This window comes from Venturia canescens, chromosome 7, assembly GCF_019457755.1.
Source record: "Venturia canescens isolate UGA chromosome 7, ASM1945775v1, whole genome shotgun sequence".
NCBI lineage: Eukaryota > Metazoa > Arthropoda > Insecta > Hymenoptera > Ichneumonidae > Venturia > Venturia canescens.
The window spans coordinates 2,915,180-2,932,578 of NC_057427.1; the positions used below are offsets into that span (position 1 = coordinate 2,915,180).

Consider the following 17,399-nt stretch of genomic DNA (forward strand, 5'->3'; position numbering starts at 1 on the left):
TGAGAGAGAGAGAGAGAGAGAGAGAGAGAGAGAGAGAGAGAGAGAGTAAAACAGGATTTAAATATCGTCGCGGGAGGATTTAGACTGGTTGACGAGAGCGACCGGTTAGCGGGCGGCGTGGGGCGTCCGGGAAAGAGGGGGGGACTGACACAAACCGCAAATCGATTCCGCAGGAAAGTTGGCTTACGGAACAAAGGAGCACGTTTACGCCTACGCAAATTTGCGCGTATGGAAGAACAGACTTTGCCGATTGTCACGTACCTTTTGCCCTAATTTTCATAACCGAATGTAGATCAAACGAAAACAAATAAAGTCACGTCTCCAATGGAATGAAAAGAGGAAACAATTATTCTTGAAGGGCTGAATATGTTTGATGATTTATTTCCTTTGAGGGATTGAAAAAACCGAAAGAATTTTTGCTCCCTTTTCGCATTGGGTCTCGTTCGTAAATTCTAAAAAATGATGGTTTTTGTCTTGCAACGTTACAAATTTGATTGACGTTCCAAGTATTTCGAGACGCGAAATAAATTTTTTCTTTCCTCTCCCGCGAATTTGGTTTTAGGCTCCGCGGTTTTTTCTTTGTCAGCTCGAAGGTTATTGATGGTGTATAGCTTTTCTGCTATTTTTTCGGGCATGCGTGCGCGCACGGGAGTGTAAAAACGTCGGGGCAATTTGGGTCTATGAGGGAGGTCGAGAGGAGATATTCTCTCGGTGGAAGGCAGGATGATCTTTAGAAAAATGCCCGGGGGCAAAATCCCAGAGGATCATTCACGAAGGCAGTGCGGAAAGGAGGGCTCGGCTAACGCGAAAGAATGAACGCTAAGATCGAAACAAAGGGGGGCGGGATGGGGGAGGAAAAAAACAAAGTGCGAATTCGGTGCCTCAAGGAGTGCTTAACCGGTGTGCGTGTCTGTGTGTACAAGTACAAATACGCTCTGTAGGGGGGGAACGGAACGTCTTGCGTTTTGCTACACGCGCCCGCGCCTCCGAGCTCTATAATTTACCCCTTTTCGTTCGCGAGTAATTGGTGAGTTGGGTTAATTGCCGGGGCGAGATACTCCACGTTTTCTCTCTCTCTCTCTTTCTCGTTCCAGCTTTCGCAAAACGCCCGAAGCGCGGGCCTGAAGGAACGGAGAGGAAAAATGACGGAGAGTTTGAGCATACGCTCTTCTCGAAACGTCATGAGATTATTGTACAACGGGTACGAACGGATGAGCCATCGAGCATCGCGCTCAGGTCGCGCAATCTTTTGGAAAATTTTCCATTCCGAGGAGCTTCTTCCTCGCTTCTGATGAATAATATTTTTTTCATCATTTAAAAAATAATGAAAAAGTTCTCGATACCGAGAATCTGGAAACGGGGCAATGACAACTCAGACTGGATTTTCGCATTTCGAAGGGAAAACCTCGTGCATGAAAGTGCCGGAAATAAATAGAGCAAAAGACTGAAGTTTTTCACACGCAATGGGACGTTTCATCGGAGCTCCGGGACATCGCTCTCCTTTTTTGCATCGATGCTTTCTTGCTCTCGCCTCGTTTCCTATCCGGACTACGATCGCTCATAGTTTCTCGCACGAGGCGATAAAAAGAAGGAGAGCCAAACATTAGCATATAGATCGAGTCGGATCTCGTTTTCTGACTCATCTACGGGGTGCCCCAAATCCGAAAGCTTTTCTGAATTTCCAACTTCGAAGAAATTCTTCCAATTCCGTCATTTCTTTACACTCTTTCGCTGGAACAGAATAGTTATTTATCATTCCAATTAAAATTTCTTTTTCATTTCAATTTTTCCATTCAATTAACTAAATTTTTTCCTTTCCATTTTATCAAATGAATTTAATGATTCCAATTTATCAGGATGAAATCCGTTCGAAGGAGAATCACCAGCAAATTAATGGAAAAACTTCTGAATATTATGGGTGCTGACGGAGCCTAGAAAAAATGTGGAAAAGCGCGTTAGATGGTGGGAGCACGCTGTGCATTTTGTCCCACGTGGAGGAGGACTCACCTGGTGATTTCTTCTATGAGTTTGCAAGGATCGGCAGCATAAAATTTCACACCGAAGTAGAGGGTGTGAGTGTCCGAGGTTGGCTCTCCTTTTCTCGTTCTCAGCTGCTTGCTGACTTTTTTGCTCGGATCTAGCCATTGCTGTGAGGAATAAAAAACGAATGAGTGAAGAAATTTTAATGATGATTCTATTTTAATATTATCTGTCAGAAGTAAGTGCGATATTAGATTGAGCGATTTTTCATGGGGGGACTGAGAAACGAAGCGAAGAGTCTGGGGCTTCCGGGTCACTTGATTAAACGTTTCCCAATGGTTCGACGATCGAGAGATTGAAAATTCGTGAATTCGAGACACTTTTTTCCACTCTAGGCAACGAATAATTCCCGCCTCAATTTTTTATGGGCATAAAATCGACCTTTGAACGTTCTCGCTCGCAGTCCGATGTGCGCGGAGAGGAGCGAGTTAACCGGAAAACGACGACGCCTCCTCGTTCGGACCAACCGGAAATTGCCAAGAATTTTCCCTATAATGATAAATTCCCCCCCCCCCCCCTCGCTCCTTCTCGGTTCTCTTTGGAGAGAGTGAGGATGTCGAGTTGAGTTCTTTCAGTCTCGAGTCGAGCTATCAACCAGATCGGCTCTCCGGAAGAGAGAGAGAGAGAGGCAAATGGAAAAAGAGAACTTCATGAATCCCGGCAGTTCCACTCCAGCAAGGATTTATGACCAACACGAGCGAATTAATTTGAAACTGGGAGGGGTTCTTATGTGAATTCAATTTGCAAGAATATTGAAATCCCCCCTTAATTCTCTCTGCTCCTCCCCCCCCCCCGCCGGAACGCAACGCAACGAGACATTTCTGCCTTTCGATGTTCTCGTTCGTTTCGCATCATAAGCCCGGACTGACAAAATCAATGGATTGCTACAATTTTCATTCTCACTTGTCGTCAACACTCGAAAACGCTCATTTTTTTGCTCTTTTTATTCTCGCTATTTTTTCATTTCTTCCGTTTTCGCGGATATGACATTTTTTGTTTGACTCTCCGTTTAATTTCAGTGCTCTTCGTTCGCGAAGTTGAACACCGCAGTGTTTTTGTGCAAGGAAAAAATTGAGGTTAAGTACCGAATTTTCGATCGATTCGAAACAAATATTTTGCAACAGTTATCATTTGATTCATTTCGAACGTTGATACGAGGGAAAAATTTTATACTTAAAAAATTTTTGTAGCTTTGTTTCGAAGAGAATATTTCTCACCGTTTGATTCTCGTGATCGAGGTATCGGAGCCCGAAATACGCGGTCTCGAGGAGGTTGAGATGCCTGAAAACTCGATCGAGCAATTCTTGGCCGAGATTCGAGCTCTGCAACAGAATAAGAAAAAAATGAGTGAGTAAATTAGGGGTTAAAAAGGTATAAAAAAAGGAAGGAATTGGGACTGGTCAGCGAGCCAAGTGCATAATTATCATTGTGTAATGAAGGATGGAAACGACGAGACTCGATCTTTATCCTTCTACATTGCCCTCGGGAAGCTCGAGGCAAAGATTGATCGGTGTCGGTAGTAAACACGCGAATCGAGAATTACTGAGAAAAACTGAAAATACTTAAAAATATGGTGCAAAGTTCGGTAAATCGATCAATCGATCGACTCTTGGAATCTTGTATTTCGTTCGGTGAGAAACGAAAAGAAAGAAAACGATTCTTCGCTTCCGATGGGAGAACATAACCTCAATTCTTTTCGAAAAATTTATCGCTTTCAAAAAACAAAACTCTCTTCGTACATTTCCCCAAGTTAGCATTCCGCGTTGACATTTTTTTAAATATTCAAAATTCTCTGGCCTCGAGAAATCACTGTAAAAGATTAAAATGCTTTTTATAAATGTTTTCTCGGCGTTGCGTCGAGCCGCAAAGTGCCAGGAACGCAAACAAACCGATGAGAGCGCCCCCCTGTGTGTATATTCTCTCGTTCCACCGTTAATGTCTATGATGTTCATAGAAGCGTGTCACGCATTTTGTACTCGTTGCGTCCAATGTTTTTCTCTCTTCTCTCACTCCCTTGTCCGTTGTTTTCTTCACTCTTGCTATCCCCCCGACTGGTGAAAACTCGAGTTGCTTTTCTCTCTTTTTATACAACTGGCTACGCGAGGGAAGAGCTCGATCGTAATCGAGCATTTCCGGTTCCCACTGAAATCAGGCAACCGTGACAATCGCACTCCTCAAATATGTTAGTTTCTAAACACGGCGCTACGAGCGTCGAGTTGCGATACATCGTTTTTTTCTAACCTGCAAAATTCGAGTTTCCGCTTCGCTCTTTTCGTCGCCAAAATCAATCCGTTTGATTGATGTATTGTTTCTTTTTTTTTTTTTTTAATTATTTTTCATTCAAACGAAACTACAGCTGTACTTTCGTCAATTCGTCAAATGAATAAAGAAAAAACGACTTTACTCTGGTTCCCGCGAAAAATCGAGTGACGTGTCGCCGTGTGCGTTCAACGGGTGCAAAATTCAGTTGTCGCTTCTTTGTTTCTATCAGCAGAACGAATAGCTTGTTTCGATTAAAGTCGTAAATCTTTTGTCTAGAGAAAATAATGCGGCCATTATCACGAGTTTGTCGAGTGGAGAAAGAAAAAGCGACGTTTTCACATTATTTTTGATAAATGAAAAGTGTTTAGAAAAATGGCTGAAAGAGCGCGACGCTCTGAAAAGATGTGCGTGGTAAAGTGAACGGGTCCGGGATGTGCGTGCAGTCGAAGAATGATTCATGCTGCTTGGCGCGAAGCTTAAACTCTTCTCTCCTTTACGATAATAGTAAATCTCGACGAGACTGTGAGGCAGACGAAGTAATTTTTTTCTCGAGCTGAGAAAGGATAAATATAAGAAAAGGCTCGGGAGGAAGAAATAAGTGGCCAATAGAGAAAATAGAGACGAGGAGTTCGTTTTTCAAATCTCATAATTAGCGATCGTTCAGCCTCGCTTCTGCGGTTTCGTGTTCCTCTCGTTAGCTCTTGAAATTCTCCATTTTAGCGTGAAAGAAGAAAATAGCGAAGGTAGAAAAAGTCATAGCGTGTAATAATCGATGCTCTCGGCTCTTTTCGTTATATGTTCTAAACACGCAATTCGCTTCGCTTTTTTTTCGACGAATCTCCGCGACTTCGGACGGCCCGTCACATTTTTTCGCTCTTTTTTGTCTGCCCTTTTTCATGGGATTTTTGCTCCGTATGTCCTCGAAAAAGGCACGTACGGAGACGGATGGAGAATAAAAATTGTTAAAACTTTATGCACCCGGGGCTTTTGTAGAAAACGAGTTTTCGTCGTATTCTTCGATTCTCCTCAACTGCACTCTTCCACTCTTTCTCTTCCCCCCCCCCCCCCCCCCCCGCCCTCTCGCTCGCTCACTCTTTCTCCGACTTCGCTTTCGTTCGCTCGGTTACGTCGAGTTCCATCTTGAGGTCAATGGCAACGAGGCGTTCGAATCTCGACGCATCAAAAATACATATATGGGATATTCCGCCCCAAACGAACCTCACACCTGTCTGCATCCTTTCAATCCTTTTCCTTAGCCTCGGGCTGCCCCGCTTAACAAAAAGACTAAAAAATCTGCCCAAGTTTTCGTAACGTTCGAGTTATTCGTAACCACATTGAATGCGAGTTAATATTTGCAGAAGAAAATCATCGTGGGGAATGAAATTTCCACCATTTTGCAAGAATCGAAGCAAAAAAGAGTCAAATAAAGGCCTTAAAACGATCGTCGCCCTCTACGGAAGCTATGAGCTGACTTTTTTTTTTATCGCGATCCCCGCAACTGTAGAACCACGCCGGCGGACAAATTTACGATAAGAAAAAAATCAGTGGTTCGAATTGCCTCTTATTTCGAATTCTCGTTTCCTTTTTTCGTCCCACAGGTATCCGTGGCTTCGTGGCTGCTGGTGCATACGCGAGTGCATCGGCAGTGCGTCTGGTGCATGTAGCTCACTAACAGAGAAAGATAAAACGAAGGACAAAAGCGGTGGAGATAAAAAAAGAGGGAATTTCGTACAGGCAGCCGCGAGCTCAACCGTTTTCTCGGATAAATAAATAGTGACAAAATGTGATGAACACGACTGTGAAAATAGGTTATTTTACTGCTGGATTTATGATCGTCCGTATGTTTGAGTCGATGCACCGGTCGCTTGATTCTCACCTTCTCAAATGAACTTTCCGTGCGTTTTCGAAGTTAACACGAACTTGAAATTTATGTGTATAAACAAATCCGAATTACTCGGTTGGTTATGTACGAATGCACGAGTAACGCGTGCACAATGGAAAAGAGTCAAAGTTGTATAAGAAGTTTTCAGGGTCTATGCCCTGATGCTCCACTCGACGACTCTCTCGTGCTCTCCTCCCGACAGTCCCGACTCGCTCGCGCGCTTCTTTCTTGCGTTGTATACAAAACACACACGCACACGGGCAAACACACCCAGCGATCTCGGGTGTCTCCACTCTTTACCTTTCCACTTGAAAATAAGCCAAACGACACGCACAAAAACAAAAAATCGTATTCTTTCTCGAATCTTATGACTCTCACTTGTTTTTGTTCGTTTACACGGAAAATTACGTGAACGAAGAATGCGTTCCGTTTGTTTCACGGAAAATAGCACTTTCACCGTCAAGTTTTTCTAATTATGCCATTTCTTGCATAAATCTTCATAAAGTTCTTGCCGAATCGTTCGTTGAAATTGGATTTTTATTCTGTTTCTTCTCCGACGATGTATATATTCCGAGAATTTTTCGATTTTTCATCCTCTCTCGGCTCTCAGCTCTTTCGTATTAGCGGCGAAATTGAAGCGCATATATCCTGCGAGATATATACTGGTTGAGCTTATTGCTTTACCATAAGTATACGAAGCGTTTTAACGATAGAATCATGATGAATGATCTATCATTATGCGCGCACACTCTGTCGGGGAGCTACGGAATTATCGTAGTGTTACTTTAATAGCACCTCGGCTCAACGAACTTGCTCTCGATTACAACATGTGTTCACGAAGATGGATTTTTTCTTCACTCTTTGGAGAAATATTGTCTTATAACAGTGAATACGCATCGTAGTTTTTGCCACGAAAGAGAAACGTAGAAGGAAAAAAGTGAGGTTAGAAAAACAAAAATGGCTCTTGTGACTGGAATAACTTCTGCCAACTGTCGCACCATGACAAACGCGGATGCCAACGTAATAATGAAAAAAAATTATAAGCGAGTTGATCGTTACCAATCGTTACACCGAGCGAGTGAAAGGGAGAGGGAAGGATGAGGCAAACGACGAGTGTATAATAACGATTATTATCCCGTCTGCTTACACTCGAGTCAACGAAAACCGTAGTTTAGTCTAACTGTTGGTTCTGCATATAACGTTCTCGGTACAGTACGTGGTACAACTATTTGAGTAAATAACGAAGAGAATATAAGAGCTCAAGGGAGGAGTTGGAGAAGCTATGAAAATATACAGGATGTCTCGAAAGTCCTTTGAAAGGGCTTGATTTAATCAACCGATCGCAGAATTAAAAAAGAAGCGTTGAAAAGGTTTCTCCGCAAAGTTTGCGAATTCGAATAAATTCGGTTAGCAACATCGAGGTTTTTGGAACGAGCTGTATTACGCTCTTCTCTGTAACGTAACGTAACTCTCGGTATCGCGAGTCGTTCGGAAACGTGACACAGGCGTGTCACTCCGACGCGACGAGTAGCCTCCCTGGCGAAAAAGTCGCGAACCAGCCCACGCTTGCATGTCGAATTCTCGTCGTTACGACTTTTTATCGCTAAGGTCACGAAATATCCGTATACGTACGTATAAATATGTATAATATGAGTATTATTATTTTTATTATCTCGTATATAAGTTGACGAAGAGAGTAGGAAAATACAATACGCTGTAACGAAAATCGAGGGGGAGGAAGAACGAGGAAAAGACGGAGACGAGAAGGAGAAAGAGAGAAAGAGCAAGGAGAGAGGGTAAACGTGAAAAGGTAGATATATAATGGCTCGCATACCAAAGTCGTCCGCTCGCTTACCCCCTTGAATACAAATTCTGATGCTGTCGCCATGCCCGGAACCACGCTTATTTTTCTTCGTCATTACATACACGGGCATGAATTTTTATAAATAATTTGTATCAATTTTATTGAGATCTCAATCGACGAATTCGTGTTATCCATTGACAATTGTAACGATATTAAAAAATTGAATAAAAAATAATGACAATAATACTCAACACCAGAGATCCCTCAGTTCTTATGCTCATTTTCAAACTTTTTTCCATCCTCAACGGTAAGTTAAAAAAAAAACGTAATAAAACAAAATATTTTCGCTAACTCGGCATAATTCGCTAATTAGCGGACAAACGGCAAGAGTGTGTATAATTAAACGCGCGTTTGGTTAACTGCGATGCAGCCAGCAGGAATGAAAAAGAGAGAAAATGGAACGAGGAATAAAAAAAACGAGGATTCTGACGCGATGGTCTGGAGCATGTCTGCGGTCCCTCGAGAGACCAACCGAACTCATGTGGCTAATAATCGGTTCGCGAGGTGTTGCGTGCCAAGAACGACACTATCCGATTTCTTTCATATACACTGTCTCAGCAACTATCCCTTCGAAATGCTTTAATAACAATAATAACGAATAATCGTGTAATCGACTCCTAGCATTGCCGCATAGCGTGAAAAAATATTTCAGGAGTGGTTAAATCGATCGGAAGCGCACTACACTCGCGGTTAAAATTGAGGATAACCTCCAAATCTGCCACAATCTTCGTCGAAATTTTCGAGTTAACCTCCATTTTCGGATAATTATTTTAGAGATCCCACTTTTTCGTACTTTTACAATGAATTTAGAGAATTTTGAAAAATAAATAATCCCACGTCGTTTCACGAATAATCCTAGGAAAAAAAGCACTGAAATTCCGTGTTAGCGCGAAGGAATTTAGCTACGAGCGAGTTGCGAAGAAAGCACGAAACGGGGAGTAGCGTCTTTGTATTCGGCAGACTCGGACACGCGTTCGTTCATCGATTTGTATTCGACGGTTATTCGAGAGGGCATTTATCATGCGCTTTCCGGAAGATTAACTTGTTTGAAACAGTCATAAAATAAGGGATAAGAAAGATTTTAAAGAATTAAGTGCGACGATTGGAAAAAAGAGGAATAAAAATAATGTGTTTGTATAGGAAAAGGCGCGAGAACGTGAGCAGCGGTGGTGACAACTATCGGCGGGTTGGTTCGATACAACGCAAACACACGCACGAGATAAAGAGTAAGATAGACGCGCAGCGAGGTATATCTAGTTATGCCGGAAAAGGGTACGTTAAACGCGTACACGTTTATTCAGTCACGCGTATAGAACGGATTATCTCGATATCCCCATCGGCTTTTTTCTTTTCTTTTTCCGCCTCCTTTTCCTTCGTTGTGTTTTTCGTTCCCCGAGTCCGCGGACGTCCCCGTCCACAAACGTATGAAAGCAAAGCTCTAGGGAAATTCTCGTACGATGTTAAAATGAGAAATGAGAAGGATAAAAACATGAGATGGGAAAAAATGGCGAGAGCTCCAGAGGTAAAAGATGAGTTTTCTAATCAAGAGCGCTCGTCCTACGCGAGCAGGAGACCGGTCTTCCAGCTGGCGGCCCCGGAAGCTCCCTGGCCAACGCTCACACACGCGGAATATCTCGTACACGTTCTGTCGTTTATCAAATGATGTAAGAATGAAATAAGAATAAAAATCGGATTAATTCATCGGGCTGTGCGCGAGTGTCTGTGTGCGTGTTTTTACTCTTTCTCTGCTTCTGCTTCTCGCGCTCTTTTATTATATTCAGCGCAGTATGCACCATCATCCCGGATGCGATTGCGCACTCCGCTATGAATTATGAGAATTATTATTATCAAAGGGAAGAATCGTAACAGTGATATTATTATTGTACTTCCATTATCGCAACTGATTCGATAATAAATCATTTTTTCCGTAACTTTTTATCCCTCCGAAATGATACTACCTCTCCGAGGTATTTGTTTGAAAAAAAATGTGAAAATTGTGATAATTAGTCGTACGAAGGGCGACGACGAACGGCGATAACGAGAGGATTTAATTCACGATGAATCTTGAGATACGAATATTTGAAAAGTTCATATATCTCGAGAAGAGGACGCCGGTCTATAATGCCGAAAGGTTCAACGGCGGAGGAGAGTTATCCAGGAATTTAAGGCTTTTGAATTTAAGGGTTGGGCGGTGAGGAACGAGGACGGAGGAGGGGGGAAAGGAGCTCGGGGCGAAAAGAAGAGAACCTAAACGCTCTGTTATTCTCGGGCGTGTTCGGGGTATTCGCCAACTATATGCACTACCGCGATTTTAGAGGCCCTCCGGGCTGATAACCATTTTTTTCTTCATTTTCTCTCTCCTCCCTCCGACGTCCGTACAATAATACCGCGCGGGTACGCACTCTTGACTGGCCGCGCGCTCACTTAATGACAGAGCGTGGCTTTGCTTCTGCCTCGATACTACTCTCATTTTTTTCGTCTCATTTTATTTATTTTTTGCGTTTTTTCCTTCCTCGATTCTTTCCGCCTGCCCCCCCCCCCTTTTCTTCGTTCTTCACTTTCCACGCTATTTCTCTCGCATTATTTTTCTTACTTTCTCGTCTCTTTAATATTCCACATTTTCCTACTTTTATCTCCTCCTTCCTCCTTTCATCACCGCCGTACTCCACCCCTCTCTCCCATATTTTTTGGCCTCTTTTTCTCTCCAACTTTTTCCTCCCTCCCAGCACCGCGTTTTTTCCTTCCTCTTCCATTTCCTTGCGCCCAATAATGGCGAGGAGCGAGATGAAGGAAGACAGTGCTCCAGGCGAATTCTCTTCGGGAGCTCGTGAACTCGAGCGGAGGAAAAGAAGGGAGGAGCACGAGCAGGACAAGCGGAGGAAGGGGAGTCCTAAAAGCGGCGTGAATTACCGGTGTATACGAAAGCCTGAAAGGCAAGGGTGCACGCCAATTTTCGTACATCATCTAATAACAGAGAAGTAGCCGAGCCGAGAAATATCACGAATGTCCGAGCCTCTCTGCTCTCCTCGTAGTCCATATTTTATCCTCGTGTGTGGTTACGCGTTGCCCTCGAGGAAAACGTCAGGTATGACAGCTATTTTTTTATGCTCAACGTTTTTTTTCACGACACTGAGAAAGGGAGGGAAACAGAGAGAGAGAGAGAGAGAGAGAGAGAGAGAGAGAGAGAGAGAGAGAGAGAGAGAGAGAGAGAGAGAGAGAGAGAGAGAGAGAGAGAGATTCGAATGATTTCTCTCTGATGGAATATTTTTTCTGATAATCATTTCTCTTTGGAGCACAATCCAAGCCAGGGTTAACGGTCGAGGATCCTCGGATTTCACGCTTTCGGAGGCTCAAACCGTGGAGAATACATTTGTTTTATTTTACTTTTTCCTATGTTGGGGCGTATTCGACTAAAGATAGCAGAGTGAGGCTGCATTTTCTCGCTGGCGAGAAGCACTCGGCGAAATGAAAGAGGACTCGAGTAAACTCGGAGAAAACGGAAGAAAGCACGTTGTCACATGCAAAGAGATAACGTCGAGGAAATTTCTTTCTCTCTCTCTCATTCTCGCGTGCTCAACAATTTCACTGATCTCTGGATCGATTTTTTTTGACACAGGGTACTTGGCTCAACTATTCTCATTTTGTAGAATTTCAATTCGTTCCTTTTCGTCCTGTTGCAATTTTCGTAAGCAAACGCCGAGGCGCGGATTTAATTTCTGTATTTCTGCAGATCATATCGGGCTCCCTTGTTTCATTTTACAGCAGATCTACTAATCTAATTATCACGCACGAATGGAACATGCTCCGAAGCGATTGCTTCGGGTTACGATAAAAGCATCTCATCACTTTCTCTCCGTTTCTCCCTCTTTCTGTTCTTTCCCCTTGATTTGCAACACGCGTCCCTGGAAAGCGACGATCGACGAGTCGCCGATTCCCCGTGAAACGGAGAATCGAGTGAGAACGAGGCGGAGAAAGAGAAGGAAGGAAAAGCGTGGGACGAAGGCACGAGGCTGTGCGCACCGTCGCTGGAAGCGGTTACTGCAGGACTTTTTTCCGGTCCGTCAATATGCAGCGGACCACAAGACTTAATAAAACGCCGTCCTCGTATTATTCTTCATTTCCAAAATGAACTTTTTCTTCCAGCCAATTCATTCACGATGTTTTTTTTCAGTAGAATTTCCTGTAGATATAAAAACGAAGAAGAGTGCAATGAGTCCGGGAATCCTCATCCCAAAATCGAAGTTGACAAAAAGAATTACAAAAATTTGTAATTTCATCGCCGGTGCGAACTTCCCTCCTCAAAATCCGCTCGGGAAGCACGTTCCCTTGAGTCATAAATATTGAAATAATAGCAACGGTACAATTGAGAGTAAAAAAGGTCTGGATCGAAAAAAAAAGTAGAAACGTCACTTGCTCACCAGAACGTCTTGCACGAGTTCGTGCTCATCGAGCAAAATGACTTTGCAATGAAGCTGACGAGGTCTTCGATTTCCCGTGGGTCTCAATCCCGGACACAGCCATTCGACGACCATTGCACTTGCGAGTTATTTGCCTCTGTCTCTCGGTCCTTTCCCTCGCGGTCTCCCAATACGTAAATGAATCTTGGACTTCCGGTTCCACGAGCTCGTTTCCCGTGCACGTGGCGTTTCCCTTCCTTCCCCGTGTGTGCGGCCGCTCACAGCATCAGAATTCAGCTTTCATCGGTTCCTCGATATCTGAACATCCCGGACGGAGAATAAACGGGCCCGATCAATTTTTTTCGTCGTCAACGTCGGATTACGAGGGTTCCAAGTATTTTTCTCGTAGGCGAGTGCTCAATGCGCGTCAACTGTCGATCGATAAAAACAAAAACGTCAATTTATGCACATGTTTAATCCTAAATATTAAAATGCTCGAGAATGAAGAGGTAAAAAATGAAACGGAGGCGAGCAGCGCATAATTAAGGCCTCGCGCATTGCACTAAATCGATTACACCATTTCGCTTTTTACAAATCAACGTACGCGGACATTCGCGTGTGGGTTAGTCGCCCGAGGCGATTCGATTGAAGAGATCAACCGAAAAACTTCAAAGTCGATCTCTCACGCTTCAAAGATTTCACGAGCCGAGGGACGAGAAGGCAGGAAAAAATCACCCGTGGAACTAATGAGCGGGACGAAGAAAAAATATTGAAAAAAAAAAAAAAAACACTCTCGTGACTCCTTAAAAGGAAACATTGACTAACGATCTTTCTCTCCTCCTCTCCCCCACTCTCTTTTCTCTCTTTGAGCCCATCCAGATCTCGTTGAAGGTAATGAAAGATTTGACGTCTTTTTGAGGACGTCGATTATTTTTTGGATTTGTTTTTAACCTCAAAAAAAAGCGAGTAAAATACGACGAAAGAGCGCTCGCGAATGCACAATCGAATAAATTGTGTCGAGTTTCAGGCGAGAAAAAATGCACAAATAATCTGATTAATTGTTCCTCTGATTTTCGGGATTTTTCCCGAGCTCGAATTTTTCTTCGATTATCAGGAAAATCGAAGCTCCTTCGATTGGGGCCTGTGAAAGAGAGCGTGTGTGAGTTTCAACACAAAACGGCTTGGTGACCGGCGACGAAACTCGCCGTTACTTCGTGCCTTTACCGTTATCTCATAGTTCTCTCTGCATCTCGTCGTCTTTTATTCGTTCTCGCCTTTCGTAATGTACACATATAAACGCACGTATATAGATATACAGGAGGAATATATCGGAGGGTGTGGATAATTTACAATTGGCGATCGAGTCACGCGACGAGATCTCGCGCTTCAGCTTTAACGCGGATCGCGTTGATTAAATTCGAGCTCGAAACAAGACCACCGAAATTTGTTTTATTCACATTTTTCGTCGAGTAGCACGCGATCGAGGCGGCGCTGTTCGCGATTTTCATTCGCGAACCATTAGCCCCGATGGGTTTAATCGCATGTTCGCTATTTCGTAGGATTTATTTGCACGAAAATCGAGCGATTGATATTTTCTGGTGAATCGACACATTTCCGATAAAATCGTTCCTGCCGAGGCGCCCTCGCGGTGTGTTTTTCGGAATACACTTTCACAAACGAAAATCGTGTTTCTGCACTCTCAAATAATATTCTCTCGAGCCCCTCTCTCTGTCCAATTAATATTTTTTCGAGTGCCGGAAAGCGTCGGGGGTCAAAGGGATCGAGCGAAAATAAATATTCCGCGGACTCACTTTGTGCATCTCCACATCAGACGCAAAGCAATCAAAAATGAATAATTCTTTTTTTTTCCTCCACATCACTTTGACCTCGTAATGAATTCAATAACGAAGGATCAACAAACGTCCATTGGCGAAACGAACTTGTTTTCCTTTCGAACGTCACAAATACACAAAAACGAGCACGACCAATGGGGATCAAGTACTCGATTGATCTGATTGGCCCGGCGATCTCAGCGCCGCCCCACTGCCCGAAAGCTGTATTCACACAGAGGTCATTTTTAGTACGCATTTTTGTCGTTGAAATTCTCCGTCGACGCGTTCGTGTAATCTTTTTGAAAAGGCGTACGATTTTTTTCGATCTTCGATCAAGAGAGTTCAAGAAAATGAAAATACATCGTCATCGTTTCTGTTGTTTTTCCAAGATTGCAATTTTCAGATGTTTGCACGAGAATCTCGCGTATGTGAAACAGTGTAATAACGATTAAATGATGCGTACACGAATGTTGCACTGGCGCACGCACCGGATGCAACGTTCGCACGGAATTTCCCTTCTATTTGTGCCTCAACGATTAAAATAATAATGAAAGGAGATAAAAAAAGTAACAACAAAGCCCTCATATCCTATATAGGGTATTCTCCGCTAATTAATCTTCTTCTCACGCCTCATAATCGCACAAACGAGGCACGAATTGTGCTCAATAATGTATATACACATAATTATAGACACATTTCTCCCGTTTCCGGTAAACAGTCAAATCCCACGGGCACTTTTATTGTGCGCGTTTTTTCAAAAATTATTCTCGACGAACGGTAATAGCCAAGTACGAAAAGTTGAATTTACGAGAAAACCAAACGCTGAATTTACGAATGAATTTACTTCGAAAATTTGTGCAATCGAACATAACCTTACAACGGCTCGAGCACGCGTGACGTTTTTTTTTTCAGCATTAAATGCTCCGCGTATGCGATAGTGAAGTTTTATAGCACATTGTTCTCTGCTGCGTATTTTTTAATAATGGAGAAAACGGTGTACTGTGAAATTGCATTTCGTCGAAATTTGATGAAAAAACTCCAGGAAATGGAGAACTATTGAAGAAAATAAAATGAAAGTCACTTTTTCTATTCGAAGTAATTTTGTATCGTGTGAAAATAAAGACCATGATGAATGATGTACATTTTACGCCTACTATTACGCGTGCAAAGATCCTTTGAGTTTCACTCATTGTCAGTATAATGCGTTGTCTTCTATATACGTGTTTATTTAATGTATGTTGATCCCGAGTACGCAAGGACGGAGTAACCTCGAAGTTGAGATTGCCCGCGAGCGTTCCTCCTCGCACGACACCGAGTACGCGTACCGACAGTCCCAAGATCAACGACGGTAACACGACCCCCCCTCTTTTGTCATTTTCTCTCCCCTCCCCGCCGGCCGCCCTTCCGACGGGCCGCGCGCGAGCAGATTTTTTTAGGCCATGCAAAAATACCGATTTCAGAGGAAATCGGTTATTTCAATGACAATTTCCACGACCGGTTAACGTAATTACCGAGTTTCTGAATTCCGTTGTTCGCAGTCGTTTTTTCGCAGGACAACCGGATCTTTCTCTTCTGTCGACTGTTAGTCGAAGTCTTCGAAGAGTTATCATTATAATTGTTAAAGTGAAAATCGCCCTTAAGCAAAACGCGATACCGATTTAACATCAAATATCTAAAGAACATTCTTTTTGTCATGCATGATTTCGTGTCTAATTTTTTATTCGTTTTGATCTCTTCGGATTCGTTGATCCAATCCCATTGTAAGTGTCCAAATTTATTGGGGTTGGATAAAAAATGTTGACGGAGCAGGGTAGCATTGGGTCCAATGGAGAACGCTTTTTTGATTTTTTTCGAAACACCGGCCCGGCAATTTAGTATCAATGCATGACAAAATATGAAATCGAGTCCATCTGTCACCACCGTTTACGATTTTCTGCACGAGCCACATTGGATTTCTTTGTCACTTGATAGCCGAAATTTTTAGATCGTTTATTCTGACAATTGTGCATTATTGTTGCGACAGTAAATGGTAGAGGGCTCCTTAAGGAGATTTCGTCAAAAGAAAAAATACAATTGATGTTTGTATTATTTGAAATAAAAACCAACCTCGATGCTTTCAAAATGCTTTGTTGACTCGTCACAAGAATTCTTGGTCGTGTGTGATTAGGATGAAAATTCTTGGCACCAGTGTCTCATGTCACTCTTGCTCTCGTTGGCGGTAAACGGACGAGAAGTGTTTGCACTCGGGGGAAGACACGTCACTTTCGATGAGCAAACGAAGCAAATTATATAGCAAACCCGGTCGAAACGAGCCAGAGAAATTTTAGTGTAAACAAAGATTTTTCACATGTTTCGAGAAATCATTAGAAAAAATTGTGGCAATAATCGCGTCGAATACTTTATTCGATTTTCATTCAATTTCGTGATATCAGATAAGTCAAAATATTTGGAAAAACGTAAGACGAGACGTGTGGTAATAAATATTCGGTTTATTGTTACTCAGGATCGGTGTAAAAACGTCAAAAATAAAAAAAGTATCGTTAAAAGCCGGTTGGAACAAGTCGCGGAAGAGTTAAGAAGAAGAAGAAGAAGAAGAATTGGTACGACGACGCACCGGGGCGGCGCGCGCACGAAACACTACTCGGTCGCCCTGAGTCTGCGAACGGAGTTGCTGACCCGAGCGGTAGCTTGGATCAGACTGAGAACCGAGTCGAGAGTGGAGGAGAGTGGAGGAGGATTCCGATAGTATGACTTTACACCGTGGTTCGCGACGCTTGTCCGGTATCCGTGCTGCGAAGCTTCGCTCTTTCCTTTTCTCCTTCTCATTCGTCGTCCGTCCCCCTGCCGCCCTCTTTCCTCTATACGTACATGACTCAAACTTTGCCTTCAACCCTTTCTTGGTTTCCCGTTCGCCCCGTCGAGCGATCCCGCGATATCGTAACGAGAAATGTGCATCCGCACCAACCAAAGAGAATATACGATGGCGCCGCTTCTAGCCATCTTCGTCGTAACATTCTCCGAAGGATTTCCTGATTTTTGTATTTTCAGCACGTGCCGGTCCTTTCTACAAAATGGCTTTGCGAAATACTTCAATTTCACGGTATATACCCGAAGAGCACTCG

The 17,399-nt window shown here is 43.2% G+C and overlaps 1 protein-coding gene and 1 long non-coding RNA gene across 3 annotated transcripts in view; one reads left to right on the forward strand and one right to left on the reverse strand.

Annotated features, from left to right (window-relative positions):
- The window catches only part of LOC122413414 (band 4.1-like protein 4), a 25,694-nt gene extending 8,733 nt beyond the window's left edge, over positions 1-16,961 (reverse strand). The window contains exons 1-4 of one of the 2 annotated variants that reach the window (XM_043423737.1): positions 16,384-16,961; positions 12,467-12,876; positions 3,258-3,362; positions 2,008-2,147 (exon numbers count right to left, since the gene is read on the reverse strand). In XM_043423737.1, coding sequence (XP_043279672.1) covers positions 2,008-2,147; positions 3,258-3,362; positions 12,467-12,580 — 359 coding nt within the window. In that variant the 5' untranslated portion in view covers positions 12,581-12,876; positions 16,384-16,961. Of the gene's footprint in view, positions 1-2,007; positions 2,148-3,257; positions 3,363-3,779; positions 3,813-12,466; positions 12,877-16,383 lie in introns of those variants that run through there. The other variant, XM_043423736.1, reaches the window with a different exon arrangement.
- LOC122413430 (uncharacterized) lies at positions 6,955-8,239 on the forward strand. The gene is made up of 2 exons (XR_006261546.1): positions 6,955-7,812; positions 7,885-8,239. It is a non-coding gene; the product is annotated as an uncharacterized lncRNA (long non-coding RNA).
- Positions 16,962-17,399: the final 438 nt, after the last annotated feature.